The following is a 14468-nucleotide window of genomic DNA, read 5'->3' as shown; positions in this document are numbered from 1 at the left end:
TAGCAGCGTCCTAGAAATGAGCATTGAAAGGCTAAAAAGGGTATGGAGGAGGGGTAGGGGCAAAAATGGTTTTAAACAAATTCTACCCTTGGGAAGAGGGCTGTCTGGGCGCTCTTACGTCACATGCAACCTGGCACCCCTGTTACTGATCTCAAAATAAGCTTTGGTGCATCTCCCACTTGTTTTCTGTGATTGGAACTGCCAAATAGATGCTGATTTGAAAAGTGCTGGTCCAGACTCATTCCTTCTAAACTTATAGCCTAGCACTGATGAGGAATCAGTTTTTTTTTGTTTTTTTTGTTTTTTTTGTTTTTGAGACGGAGTCTCGCTCTGTCGCCCAGGCTGGAGTGCAGTGGCGCGATCTCGGCTCACTGCAAGCTCCGCCTCCCGGGTTCACGCCATTCTCCTGCCTCAGCCTCCCGAGTAGCTGGGACTACAGGCGCCCACAACCGTGCCCGGCTAATTTTTTGTATTTTTAGTAGAGACGGGGTTTCACCGTGGTCTCGATCTCCTGACCTTGTGATCCGCCCGCCTCGGCCTCCCAAAGTGCTGGGATTACAGGCGTGAGCCACCGCACCCGGCCAGTTTTTTTTTTTTTTTTTAAATTAAAAATTTTTTTTTGCCGGTGTGGTGGCTCACACCTGTAATCCCCCAGCTACTTGGGAGGCTGAGCCAGGAGAATTGCTTGAACCCAATTGAATAGAGGTTGTAGTGAGCTGAGATCGCGCCACTGTACTCCAGCCTGGGCGACAGAGGAAAACTCCGTCTCAAAAAAAAAAAAAAATTAGTGTTGCAGTGAATAACTACAGTACACCACTGACAGGTGAACATGTTTATCCAGATCATCCTCGGAAATGGAATTGCTGAGTCAAAGGGTATGTGCATTATGATTTTTGCTGGGTATTGTTGGTTTGCCTTCATGGCAGTGTATAGGAGTACCTGTTTCCTTGAATCAATTCCTACCTGATGGGCTATCAAACTTGATTTTTACCAATCTCAAGTTGAAAAATGCTCTTTCAGCATAGATTTTTTTTTTTTCTTTTTTAAGACGGAGTCTTGCTCTGTCACCCAGGCTGGAGTGCAGTGGCGTGATCTCCGCTCACTGCAACCTCTGCTTCCTGAGTTCAAGTGATTCTCCTGCCTCAGCCTCCCAAGTAGCTGGGATTACAGGTGCCCACCACCACGCCCTGCTAATTTGTACTTTTAGTAGAAATGGGTTTTGCCATGTTGGGCAGGCTGGCCTTGAACTTCTGACTTTAGGTGATCTGTCCGCCTTGGCCTCCCAAAGTGCTGGGATTACAGGCGTGAGCCGCCGTGCCTGGCCTCAGCATACATTTTTTTTTTTTTTTTTTGAGGCGGGTTCTCACTCTGTTGCACATGCTGGAGTGCCTTGGTACAACCGGCTTACTGCAGCCTCTGAACTCCTGGGCTCGAGTGATTCTGCTACCTGTCTCCCGAGTTGCTGAGACTACAGACATGCACCACCACACTGGGCTTATTTATTTATTTCTTATTTTTCGTAGAAATCTCGCTTTGTTGCCCAGGCTGTTCTTGGACTCCTGGGTTTAAGTGATCCTCCCATTTTGGCCTCCCAAAGTGCTGGGATTCCAGGCGTGAGCCACTATGCCCGGCCAAGTTTTACATTTTGAAGTGGTTGAAAAAAAAATTGTTCACGTTTTATGACATGTAAATTGTGTGAAGTTTGAATTGTAGTGTTTATAAAGTTTTATGGAAACAGCCATGACTTGTTTGCTTATCAGCTGTGACTGTTTTTGTGCTAACAGTAGTGGAGTTGCCACAAAGCCTAAAATATCTACTCTCTCCTTTTCATTTTATAGAAAATATTTGCCAGCCCCTGGTTTAGACATTTGTCTTCAACTTTACAACTTTCAAAACAATTTTTACCTGGAGATCTTGGGTACCAAGATTATTTGTAGGGTTGCCAGGGCCTTACTAAGATAAGACTTTTGGTCTGGGAAGACCGACTTCTCCAGGACTCATTCCTTGAAGTGCTTTGTGAAGCTAGGGGGCAAATTCTAGCCAAACACATTTACACACCATAAAATTGGTGAATGAGATCATAGTAGGGAAAACTTTTACTCTAGGACAGTGGTTCTGATTGCTAGTTGTAGACTAAAATCACCCAGAGTGCTTAAAGACATTTGAATGAAAGAATCACTGAGAGTGGTGAAGCCTGGGTATTAATCTAAACATTTTACCTGGTGATTTTTTTCTGAAAGCATCTGTCACCCAGGCTGGAGTGCAGTGGCATGATCACTTGACTCCCTGACCTCAGGTGATCCTCCTGCCTCAGCCTCCCGAGTAGCTGGGACTACAGGCACGTGCCACCATGCCAGCTAATTTTTGCATTTTTTTTTTTTAAAGATGGGGTTTCGCCATGTTGCTTAGGTGGGTCTTGAACTCCTGGGCTCAAGCATTCCACCACCCTCAGCCTCCTAATGTGCTAGGATTACAGGTGTGAGCCACAGTGTCTCGCCTCTCCCTTGGTTCTAATATGCAACCAGAATTGAAAACCACTGCTCTGGAAGTGGTTTTCGTTATTGAAGATTGGCTTGGTTTATTCTATTATAATAAGGAAGTAGCAGCACTCACACGTGTTTCAAAGAAGGATTCTACTATGTGTCCTCTAGGTTTCTCTGTCTCCAAATGATCCCATGCTGGAAACAAAACTGAAAAAAACAGAAACGGCATTTTAATTTATATTAGTACCAGTAGAGGTCACTGTGCTCAAGGAAATAATCATCTTTAAAAAAAAGTTAACGTTCTATTCAGAAATTTTGTGTTTTTTTTTTTGAGACAAGAGTTTTGCTCTTGTTGTCCAGGCTGGAGTGCAATGGCGTGATTTCCGCCCACTGCAACCTTTGCCTCCCGGGTTCGACCTTTTTTCCTGCCTCAGCCTCCTGAGTAGTAGGGATTATAGGCATGTGTCACCACGCCCGGCTAATTTTGTATTTTTAGTAGAGACGGGGTTTCTCCATGTTGATCAGGCTGGTCTCAAACTCCCGACCTCAGATGATCCACCCGCCTCGGCCTCCCAAAGTGCTGGGATTGTACAGGTGTGAGCCACCACGCCTGGCCCTCTATTAAGGAATTTTGAAGAAGTATTTACCAGGTCTCTCTGATGACCTAAACTTCCCTACACTCTGTCACAAAGAAATAAAGCCCTGGCAGGGCCCTGAAGGAGGACAGGGTTTTGTGTGTGTGTGGGTTTTTTTTGTTTTGTTTTTTGTTTTTGTTTTGTTTTGGAGATGGAGTCTTGCTCAGCTGCCCAGGCTGCAGTGCAGTGGCATGATCTCGGCTCACTGCAACCTCCTCCGCCTCCCAAATTCAAGCAATTTATCCTGCCTCAGACTCCCAAGTAGCTGGGATTCAGGCATGCACCACCATGCCTGGCTAATTTTGTATTTTTAGTAGAGACGGGTATCGCCACGTTGGCCAGGCTGGTTTCAAACCCCTGACCTCAGGTGATCCTCCCACTTCAGCCTCCCAAAGTGCTGGGATTATAGGCATGAGCCACCACACCTGACCTAAATATTTTTTTTAGTATAAAAAATTAAGATAAATGTGTTACTTAATTCCTCTTGATTTTTTAAAACTATTTTTTAGTTAGTGGTTGAATCTTAATTTATCACAATGTAGTTCTGATTAATATTCTGGTAAAATACAGAAATTATACTCCAATGCTATTTCCTTTTACTCCTCCCTCCTTTATGCTGTTTTTATGTATTCTAAACTCGATACTGTGTTATAATTATTGCTTTATGCAATCTTATGTCTTTTTTTTTTTTTTCTTTGAGATGGAGTCTTACTCTGTTGCCAGGCTGGAGTGCAGTGGCACGATCTTGGCTCACTGCAACCTCTGCCTCCTGGATTCAAGTGATTCTCCTGCCTCAGCCTCTTGAGTAGCTGGGACTACAGGCGCATGCCACCATGCCCAGCTAATTTTTGTATTTTTAGTAGAGACAGGGTTTCACCATGTTAGCCAGGATGGTCTCGATCTCTTGACCTTTGATCCGCCTTCCTCAGCCTCCCAAAGTGCTGGGATTACAGGTGTGAGCCACCATGCCCAGCCAATCTTACATCTTTTAAGATAATAAATGAAAAATTAGAGCATCTTTCTTTTTAATCCATATATTTACTATTTCTGAACTTCTTTATTTCCATGGATTCTGGTGTAATTTCAGTATGAAGGACTTCCTCCAGTATTTCTCATAAGGCAGGCTTGCTAGCAATGAATTCTCTAGTCTTTATTTCACCTTTGTTTTTGAAGGATAGTTCTGGGTGATAATTGAATCTCTGGTTTTGAAGCACTTTGACCATGTCATTCCACTGCATTCTGGACTCCATTGTTCCAGATGAGAAGTCAGCTGTTCATTGTACTGGTGCTGGTGGTCCCCTATAGCGAGGAGTCATTTTTCTCTTGCCGCTTTCAAATTTTGTTTGCTTTTGACATTCAACAGTTTAAATGTGTCAACAGTTTGATGTACCTAGATGGGAATCACTATCTTGAAGTTTGTTGAGCTTCTTAGATTTATAGATTAATGGTTTTCATCAAATTTGGACGTTTTTTGCCATTATTTTTTCTATCCCTCTCTTTGGACTCCCATTACACATACACTCATGTGCCTATTTTCTCACAGGTCTCTGAGGTTCTGTTCAGTTTTCTTCAATCTCTTCTGTTTTTCAGATTGAATAATTCCTATTACTCTACCTTCAAGTTCACTTTTTCTTTTGCTGTCTCAAATCTACTTCTGAGTCTCTCTAGTTAACCTTTTTTTTTTTTTTTGAGACACAGTTTCACTGTGTCACCCAGGCTGGAGTGCAGTGGCATGATCTTGGCTCACTGCAACCTCTGCCTCCTGGGTTCAAGTGATTCTTGTGCCTCAGCCTCCCAGTATTACAGGCACAGGCATGTGGTGACGTCTGGCCAATTTTTGTATTATTAGTAGAGATGGGGTTTCACTAGGTTGACCAGGCTCGTCTTGAACTACTGTCCTCAAGTGATCCGCCTGCCTCAGCCTCCCAAAGTGCTGGGATTACAGATGTGAGCCATTGTGCCTGGCCTCTCTACTTAACTTTTCATGCATTATTGTACTGTTTTCAACAAACTCTTCACTTGATGCCCCACCTCCTTTTTTTTTTTTTTTTTTTGAGGTAGTGTCTCACTCTGTCACCCAGGATGGAGTGCAGTGGCACGATCTCAGCTCACTGAGATTACCTTCCAGGTTCAAGCGATTCTCCTGGCTCAGCCTCCCAAGTGTCTGGGATTACAGGTGTGCGCCACCACACCTGGCTAATTTTTGTATTTTTAGTAGAGATTGAGCTTTGCCATGTTGGCCAGGCTGGTCTCAAACTGCTGGCCTCAGGTGATCTGCCTGCCTCGGGCTCCCAAAGTGCTGGGATTACAGGCGTGAGCCACCAGGCCCAGCCTACTTGATTGCTTTTTATAATCTCCAGGTTTGTTTTTTTTTCCCCCCCAACATTATTGTGTTTATCTTTTAAGACAGAGTCTCCCTATGTTGTCCAGGCTGGAGTGCAGTTGGCTATTCACAGGTGGGATCATAGTACACTATAGCCATAGTACACTGGGCTCAAGCAACCCTTCTGTCTCAGCCTCCTGAGTAGCTGGGGCTACAGGCACGAACCACTATGTCCAGCTTCTTATGCTTATTTTAAAATTCTAGGGGGTTGCCTTGTGTCTGCACAGCTTAGGGGGCAGCCACTTTCTGGAGAGTTTGTGCTGATACCTCAACCAGTCAGACTTCTGCCCTCCGCTGATGGGTCTGTGTGTAGGCAGGTGAGTAATTTTAATATTCAGGCTGCTTTCAAGTTTATCCTGAGTTTTACTTTTTGTTGAGCCCTTCATCTTTGTTGCACATGCACCCAGCCTCCGATCAGCCAAAAATCTGCTTGCGGCAGCCACGACTGCAACCTCAGGCCAGTAGAGCCATAGGCCCTTCCTGCCTGCACAGCACTGGGATCGTTACTTCTATTGACGATGATTTGGATATGGCTGCCACTCACACCTCCAAAAGGAGTGAACCCTCTTTCAACCACAGCTGCTTGTTCGTCCTCCGCAGAACCTTCATAATTACTGAGTTGGAGGAGTGAGGGGGATGGGAACAGCCCCAGGCAAGAACACTACAGACTCCCACTATTCCTACTCAAAGCTCAGTAGTTTTTCAGACAACATATCTCAGACTGGAAGGTTTTATGTCTGTTTCCAGAGCACCAAAATTGTTCTGAGCCGGGAGTAGTGGTGTGTGCTTATAGTTGCAGGTACTTAGGAGGCTGAGGCTGGAGGGGGGATTGCTTGAGGGCAGGAATTCAAGACCAACCTGGGCAACATAGCAAGACCCCCATCTCTAAACAAACAAAAAAAAATGTTTTGCCAAATGTTTTCAGCATTTTAATTGCTTGAACTATAATAAGGAGAGGATTTGCTGACGTCCCTGCCTGACTATAGCTGGAAGTGCTGCCCAAAGCATCTGAGACTTTAACGAAGGAAATGCCTTGATTGGAAAAGGACTGTACTCCTGTCCAAACAGCCTCTTGAAAACTGGTGATCCAATTGCTTAAAATGGTTAAGAGTGAAAATGGGAACTGGCCAGGGACCAGGACACATGCCGGGCTTCCTTCCTGCCCTGTGCTGGTAGTCCTGCATTTTTTTCATGTTCTACTTTCTGTAAACTCTCCAGTTCCACCTCCACAGCACGACATCTTAATCTTTACAGCAATGTTTGTGCAATTATTTTAATATTACATCTTACCTTGTACTTCTTTTTTTTTTGAGACAGAGTCTCGCTCTGTAACCCAAGCTGGAGTGCAGTGGTGCAATCTAGGCTTACTGCAACCTCCGCTTCCCAGGCTCAAGCAATTCTCTGTCTCAGCCTCCCGAGTAGCTGGGATTACAGGCACCCACCACCACGCCTGGCAAAGTTTTGTGGTTTTAGTAGAGACGGGGTTTCACCATCTTGGCCAGGCTGATCTTAAACTCCTGACCTAGTGATCCACCCATCTCAGCCTCCCAGAGTGCTGGGATTACAGGCATGAGCCACTGCACCAAGCACCTTCTAAAATTTTATTTCTTGCTGGGGCCTTCAGAGACTTTATAAAATCACACAGTTATGCTCACATGCTGTCACACGTCACAATCTATGTCTTATAAGCACATGGAAGGGCTTCTCAAGCAAAGTTCTCGTGTGTTTCATGAAAAAGGACAGATTGGTTGCTGCCACTAAAAGAGTTTCTCCAAATTTTTGCTTGCCTCAGATGCATGGTATGACAAACGTAGCCAATTTTTTTTTTTTTTTTTTTTAAGACGAGTCTCACTCTGTTGCCCAGGCTGGAGTGCAGTAGCGAGATCTCAGCTCACTGCAACCTCTGCCTCCCTGGTTCAAGCAATTCCCCTCTCTCAGCCTCCTGAGTAGCTGGGATTACAGGCGCATGCCACCACGCCCAGCTAATTTTTTTGTATTTTTAGTAGAGACGGGGTTTCACCAGCTTGGCCAGACTGGTCTTGAACTCCTGACCTCGGGTGATTCACCCGCCTCGGCCTCCGAAAGTGCTGGGAGTACAGACGTGAGCCACTGCGTCTGGCCGCCTTTTTACTTGCTTTTATAAACACCATTAATTTAAATGCCAGTAACTTATTTGAGCTGCCCCACAGGCGATGAGTATCCTTACTTGGACTCCTGGAGACTTGGCTTCTTATAAAAACAATACTCTTTTTGGACAGAAGAAAACAAAGCATTTGGCTAATTAATTAATAATAAATTAATTAATTTGGCATTCTCAAACCTAGAGGCCGTTACACTAAGAACTAATTTGTAGTTGTTACATTTCTTTGTTTTGTCTCAGTGGATCCAGGGCTGGAATTGTCCCCATAGTGGCGGCAGGGGAGACCCCACCAGGGAGTGCTCCAAGCTGTCTCGAGATAGGGCAAAGAAAGAAGCTCTAAGCGCCAGGGTGATCAATCCAAAGCATGTATTAGAGGAACTTCCTTACAGAGTGCTGCAGCAATCGCTGAGAGAGAAAAGGGGTGTTGAACCCAGGTATGTCAGCAGTGAGGGAGTTTCTCTGACAGTTTAAGGAATTTGGCTCAGGGCCAGAGCCAGTTTCTTTTTTCTTTTTCTATTTTTTTTTTTTTTTTTTTTAGACAGAGTCTCGCTCTGTCACCCAGGCTGGAGTGCAGTGACGCAATTTTGGCTCACTGCAACCTCCGCCTCCCGAGCTCAAGCGACTCTCCTGTCTCAGCCTCCTGACTAGCTGAGATTACAGGCACCTGCCACCATGCCCAGCTAATTTTTTTGTATTTTTTTTCAGTTGAGACGGGATTTCACCATGCTGGCCAGGCTGGTCTTGAATGCCTGACCTCAGGAGACCCACCCACCTTGGCCTCCCAAAGTGCTGGGATTACAGGCGTGAGCCACCATGCCCGGCCCAGTGCCAGTTTCTTTTAGTGTTTTAGGGAACAACCTAGACAGCTTTATCAGTGCCTGGGAATGTTCAAGGCCCGGTTTGGGTTCAAGCCTGCTGGGAAAAACCTGCAGCTGGCTAGGGGACACAGGTCAAGGCACTCTGTGACTTTTGCTCAGGATACAGAAAGCAGGGGCAACTGGCAACCCTGCACTTGTGAATAAGACAACGTTCATTCTCTTCTCTGGGATTTCCTAAATGATTGCTGGCACCCAGAGTATGAGAACCCTGCATCGAACAGTTTAATCAAATTGGTAGCTGGGTTGCAGTCAGCTTAACAGTTCATCTCTGAGGCCTCTTGGCTAATGTATACATTGGTAACTTTAAGAGTGGAGAGACCTGCAGGCAGCCTCAAGTCACCAAAGTTAACCTCACCAGTGAGAAGACACCTGAGTACGTTGCCCCACCTGACGGGCTGTCGTGGGCAGCATCACACCTGACTTGAACCCCTTCACAGACCCAGCAGAGGGCTGGGTACAGAGCAGGTGCTCAGAAAATCCATGCCGAAATGAATTGAAAAATAAACAAGATCTTTGGTTTATTATCGGTTACAAAGAAAGAGGAAGTATGGAAAGCGACTTCCACTGAGATAGCTTTCCTAACTGTTAGGCAGGAAAATGCCAGGGCTCCCACTGGAGGGCAACGTAGAATCCAGAACACATCCATATTCTCGGTCCATTTCCCAAAGGTCCACGCCTGAGAGACTCAAAGCTGAGTAAAGGAACAAGTCTTTTGAAGATGCAGATTTTGGTTTTATTTCAATTCAGTACAGTATATATTAGTATAACATACTTTTTTTTTTTTTCAAAATCACCAACCAAAACCCATCACCGATGCTTTGATTGTCTAGGAAAGAAGGAGCCCCCAGCCTTGTCATATAACACAACCTCTGTCCCTGGTGCAATGTCATGCTCACTGTGCTGTGAAAGGCAAGGCTCTCTCTTCACCCTAGTATCTCCTGTCTCCAGTGCTTGCCTGCCTTTCTTCCCAAGCATTGGCCTGGCTGTGCTTTCTCAGTCAACCCAAAGGCTCTTTGCAGGCCTTTTCCTCTCGGAAGTCCCCTCCCTCTCCCTAGAGACAGAGAGAGCTGTTTTCTCTCTCTCTCTTTTTTGTGAGATGGAGTTTTGCTCTGTTGCCCAGTGCAATGTCACAATCTTGGCTCACTGCAACCTCCACCTCCCAGGTTCAAGCGATTCTCCTGCTTCAGCCTCCCAAGTAGCTGGGACTACAGGCGCGTGCTACTACACCCGGCTAATATTTTTTGTAGAGACGGGGTTTCACCGTGTTAGCCAGGATGGTCTCGATCTCCTGACCTCGTGATCCGCCTGCCTTGGCCTTCCAAAGTGATGGGATTACAGGCGTGAGCCACCGTGCCCAGCCTCAACTTTTTATTTATTAGCTTGTTGGTCTTCAACCTCTCTAAGTCTCAGTTTCCTCACTTATCAATCATCTACTGCTGTATAGAGACAGTCCATCTCCCAGCATGCAGGGTGAGCTAACGTGACATTTGAAAACTCCGGAGTGCTGCTGACAGCGGTTGGAGGTGAAGGAGGAGGAAACAAAAGCAATGCGAGAATAGCTTTAAAGAAAGGAAGGGCGAAAAGTTGAAAGAGGCAGCGTGGAGAGATGGAGCCAACAGCAGCATGGGAGTCCCTGGTTAGGATCAGGGCTTAGATGACGACATCGTTGGTTGGGTTCACTTGCACTCTGAACTGCACAGGGAATCGAGCTGGTCATTAGACATGGCCTGGAGCCAGTCACTGGAAAAGGAAATCAATACCCAGACTGATTCTCACGACAGCCACCATTTGTATGATTTTAATCCATAGAATCATTCTGAAAGCTTCTTAATCTTCACCTTTTTTCTGGACAGGAGACAGGCGGCTGAGCCTAGCCCTGGACTGGATCATATCTTCACACCTTCTTAAGCCACAGAAAACTTGAACCAGGTGGTGTGGTCATACTCCTCACCAGGCCTCAGCAGCACAGGAGGGAAGTGGGGCTATGAAAGGGGAAGCAACACAGGTGACATTTGACACCACAGGCCGCAACATTAACCATTCGGGTGTGCTTCTGGACAGTCCTCTAGACCAGTGCTCCGTGGAGGGCCGCCAGTGCGGGAACTGTTTATGATTGGTTCATGGTGAGATAAAGAAGTTTAATCAGAGTGGAAAAAAGCACACTTTGTTAAAGGAAGGCTTTCCTGATGAAGGGAAGCAGTGTGTTGATCTATAATCCGGTGCAAGGTGTAGGCTTTTTTTTTTTTTTTTGAGATGAAGTCTCACTTCTGTTGCCCAGGCTGGAGTGCAGTGGAACAATCTCAGTTAACTGCAAACCCTGCTTCCTGGGTTCAAGCGATTCTCCTGCCACCTCAGCCTCCCAAGTAGCTAGGATCACAGGTACCTGCCACCATGCCCAGCTACTTTTTGTATTTTTACTAGAGACAGGGTTTTGTCATGTTGACCAGACTGGTCGTGAACTCCTGACCTCAAGTGATATGCCTGCCTCAGCCTCTCAAAGTGCTGGGATTACAGGTGTGAGCCACCGCACCTGGCCCTTTTTTTTTTCTTCTTTTTTTTCTTTTTTTAAGACAGGGTCTCATTCTGTTGCACAGGCCAGAGTGCAGTGGTGTGATCATGGCTCACTGCAGCCTTGATCTCCCAGGCTCAGGTGATCCTCCCACCTCAGCCTCCCAAGTAGCTGGGGCCACAGGTGTGCACCACCACACCCGGCTAATTTTTCTAATAATCCGTAAGGATGAGGTCCCCCTGTGTTCCCCAGGTTAGCCTCAATCTCAGGTTCAACCAATCCTCCCGCCTCAGCCTCCCAAAGTGCTGGGATTACAGGCATGAGCCACCTTGCCCAGCCCAAGGTGCAAGTTTCTTATTGTGGGCTGGCACTTTCAGGAGTACTGCTTTAGGTAACAACCAGAAAAGAAAGTTATGAGGGAGCACACAGGAGGAGACGATATGGAAGCGCTCCTTCAGTGTGGCTGCAGAAAACGAGAAGGTATTGGTAAGGAGAAACAAACTGGATAAAGGCTTTGAGCTTTCTTAAAACCATGTAAATCCCAAGTCAGTAGCTTGGCTGTGGGTTTTCTGTGACTTGGAGAAGAGAATAAGCATGAACTTTTGAGCCGGGCACAGTGGCTCATGCCTGTAATCCTAGCACTTTGGGAGGCCAAGGCAGGTGGATCGCTTGAGGTCAGGAGTTTGAGACCAGCCTGACCAACATGGTGAAACCTCATCTCTACTAAAAATACAAAAATTAACCAGGCATGGTGGTAGGTGCCTGTAATCCCAGCTACTTGGAAGGCTGGGGCAGGAGAATCGCTTGGACCCAGGAGACGGAGGTTGCAGTGAGCTGAGATCACGCCACTGCACTGCAGCCTGGGCGACAAGAATGAGACTCTGTCTCAAAAAAACAACCTAACAAACAAAGCCTGAACTTTTGAATCATACAACCTGATCCGAGTGTAGTGAACTCTGTCGTATAGTGTGACCTTGGACACAACTCCACTCCAACAAGCCAGCCTGTGGCATTACCTGATTGACTGCGTCAGGCCAGTTCTGAGTCTCCAGGCAGAAACCAGAGTGCTTAGGATAGATAGCTCCATTCTTGCCCTTTAATGTGCCATCCAGGAAGTTGCCTGTGTAAAACTGGACCCCGGGCTGGGTGGTGTATACGTCTAGTACCCGCCCGCTTGCAGCATGATGCACCCTGGTAAGAAACACAAACCACATGAGTCCAGGGCAGAAAAGCAGGCGGGGAGGAGTAGAAGCTGGGAAGCAGCTTTGAGACAGGAATCAGACCCAGCCACAGAGCAGGGACCAGATATAAGGGGGAGATGAAGGTAAGAAGAGCATGATGGAAAATTCTTCCAGTCTCAAAAGCAAGGCATGAGCAGGTGGCTTTCAGGATCCTCAGTAGCAACGTCTCACTCTGATCTTGGCTTCTTTGGGGCATCACAAAACAGACTCACTCCTGCCAGCTGGGGAGTAAGGAGGAAGGCAGCAGCCAGGTTGGAGAGAAGAAGGTCCTGGAGAGGCTGAGATTCTTTCTTTTTTTGAAATAGAGTCTTGCTCTATTGCCCAGGCTGCAACCTCAGCCTCCCGGGCTCAATCAATTCTCCCACCTCAGCTCCCCAGTAGCTGGGACTGCAGGTGCACACCACCACGTCCAGCTACTTTTTGTGTCTTTGTTTGTTTGTTTGTTTTGAGACGGAGTCTGGCTCTGTCGCCCAGGGTAGAGTGCAGTGGTGTGATCTTGACTCACTGCAACCCCTGCCCCCATAGTTCAAGCGATTCTCCTGCCTCAGCCTCTAGAGTCGCTGGGATTACAGGTGCCCGCCATCACGTCCAGCTGATTTTTTTTTGTACTTTTAGTATTGACGGAGTTTCACCATGTTGGCCCAGCTGGTCTTGAACTACTGACTTCAGGTGATCTGACCACCTCAGCCTCCCAAAGTGCTGGGATTACAGGCATGAGAGCCACTGCACCCAGCCTGAGATTATTTTCTTTTTGAGATGGAGTTTTGCTCTATTGCCTAGCCTGGAGTGCAGTGGTGCAATCTTGGCTCACTGCAACTTTCGCCCCCTGGGTTCAAGCGATTCTCCTGCCTCAGCCTCCTGAGTAGCTGGGATTATAGGTGCCCACCATCACGCCTGGCTAATTTTTATATTTTTAGTAGAGACGGGGTTTCACCATGTTGGCCATGCTGGTCTTGAACCCCTGACTTCAGGTGATCTACCCGCCTGAGCCTCCCAAAGTTCTGGAATTACAGGTGTGAGCCACCATGCCCTACTGAGATTCTTTTTCATAAAGAATTGGGGCTCTCTGCTTGACCTGGCAAAACCACCAGCCTTGTCTCATGAAAGTGAAGAGAAGCTTTTCTAAATTAAACTGTTCCCTTCCCTGGGACTTAAGCAGGCTGTTTTTTAGTTAGGTCTCCCCTCATAACAGTCCTGCTGTGGGTTTTCACTAGATTCACTGTGTTCTTTTTTTTTTTTTTTTTTTTTTAAATCAGGCCTTGGCCGAACATGGTGGAGCCTGTAATCCCAGCACTCTGGGAGGCTAAGACAGGAGGATTGCTTGAACTCAGGAATTTGGGACCACCCCTGGAAACATAGTGAGACTTTATCTCTACAAAAATAAATGATTAAAAAACCTAGCTAGGCGCATGGTCCTTGGGAGGCTGAGGTGGGAGGATTGCTTAAGCCTGGGAGATTGAGGTTGCAGGTGAGTTGCGGTCTCACCACTGCACTCCAGCCTAGGTGATGAAGCAAGACGCTGTCTCAAAAACCAAACAAAGCAAAATAAAACATAAAAATCCAGGCCTCTACAGTGGGGAGTTTCCTGCCTGGTCCTACACTTGGTGTTGAAGGGATATAGATTAAAACAGGCCTGGGTCTTATAGTTTCACTGAGAGGCAAAACACATGCATGAAATAGTTAAAACATCCCCACCACAGGCAGTTAACCAAGAGGTTCTGAGAAAGATGCTTGGAGAAGGAGGGCTAGGATTTGGGTAAATGGGGAGAGAGCAGGAGGGTCTCCCGGGGTGGGGAGAGGAATGTGGGTAAGAGCACAGTGGAGGAAAGTGGGGTGGAGCTGCAGGAACATTGCTGGGACCTTGTACTGGGGCTCAGAGTCAGGGAAGGGAATTTTTTTTTTTTTTTTTTTTTTTTTTTTGAGACAGAGTTTTGCTCTGTCACCTAGGCTGGAGTGCAGTGGTGCAATCTCCACTCACTGCAACCTCCATCTCCCTGGTTCAAGCAATTCTCCTGCTTCAGCCTCCCGAGTAGCTGGGACTATAGGCCCGCGCCACCACACCCGGCTAATTTTTGTATTTTTAGTAGAGACAGAGAGCTTCACCATGTTGGCCAGGCTGGTCTCGAACTCCTGATCTCAAATGATCCGCCCACCTCAGCCGCCCAAAGTACTGGGATTACAGGCGTGAGCCACCACCCC

At 46.7% G+C, this 14468-nt stretch overlaps 1 protein-coding gene across 1 annotated transcript in view; it reads right to left on the bottom strand.

The window, feature by feature from the left end:
* Window positions 1-9229: 9229 nt before the first annotated feature.
* The window catches only part of LOC105464874 (galactose mutarotase), a 76933-nt gene continuing 71694 nt past the window's right edge, over window positions 9230-14468 (bottom strand). The window contains exons 6-7 of the mRNA XM_011712982.2: window positions 12045-12219; window positions 9230-10501 (exon numbers count right to left, since the gene is read on the bottom strand). Of these exons, the coding sequence (XP_011711284.2) occupies window positions 10424-10501; window positions 12045-12219 (253 nt within the window). The 3' untranslated portion in view covers window positions 9230-10423. The remainder of the gene's footprint in view (window positions 10502-12044; window positions 12220-14468) is intronic.

This window comes from Macaca nemestrina, chromosome 13 (assembly GCF_043159975.1).
Source record: "Macaca nemestrina isolate mMacNem1 chromosome 13, mMacNem.hap1, whole genome shotgun sequence".
NCBI classification, from domain to species: domain Eukaryota; kingdom Metazoa; phylum Chordata; class Mammalia; order Primates; family Cercopithecidae; genus Macaca; species Macaca nemestrina.
The sequence above is the reverse complement of the archived record's forward strand: the minus strand, read 5'-3'. Positions and strand labels throughout refer to the sequence as shown.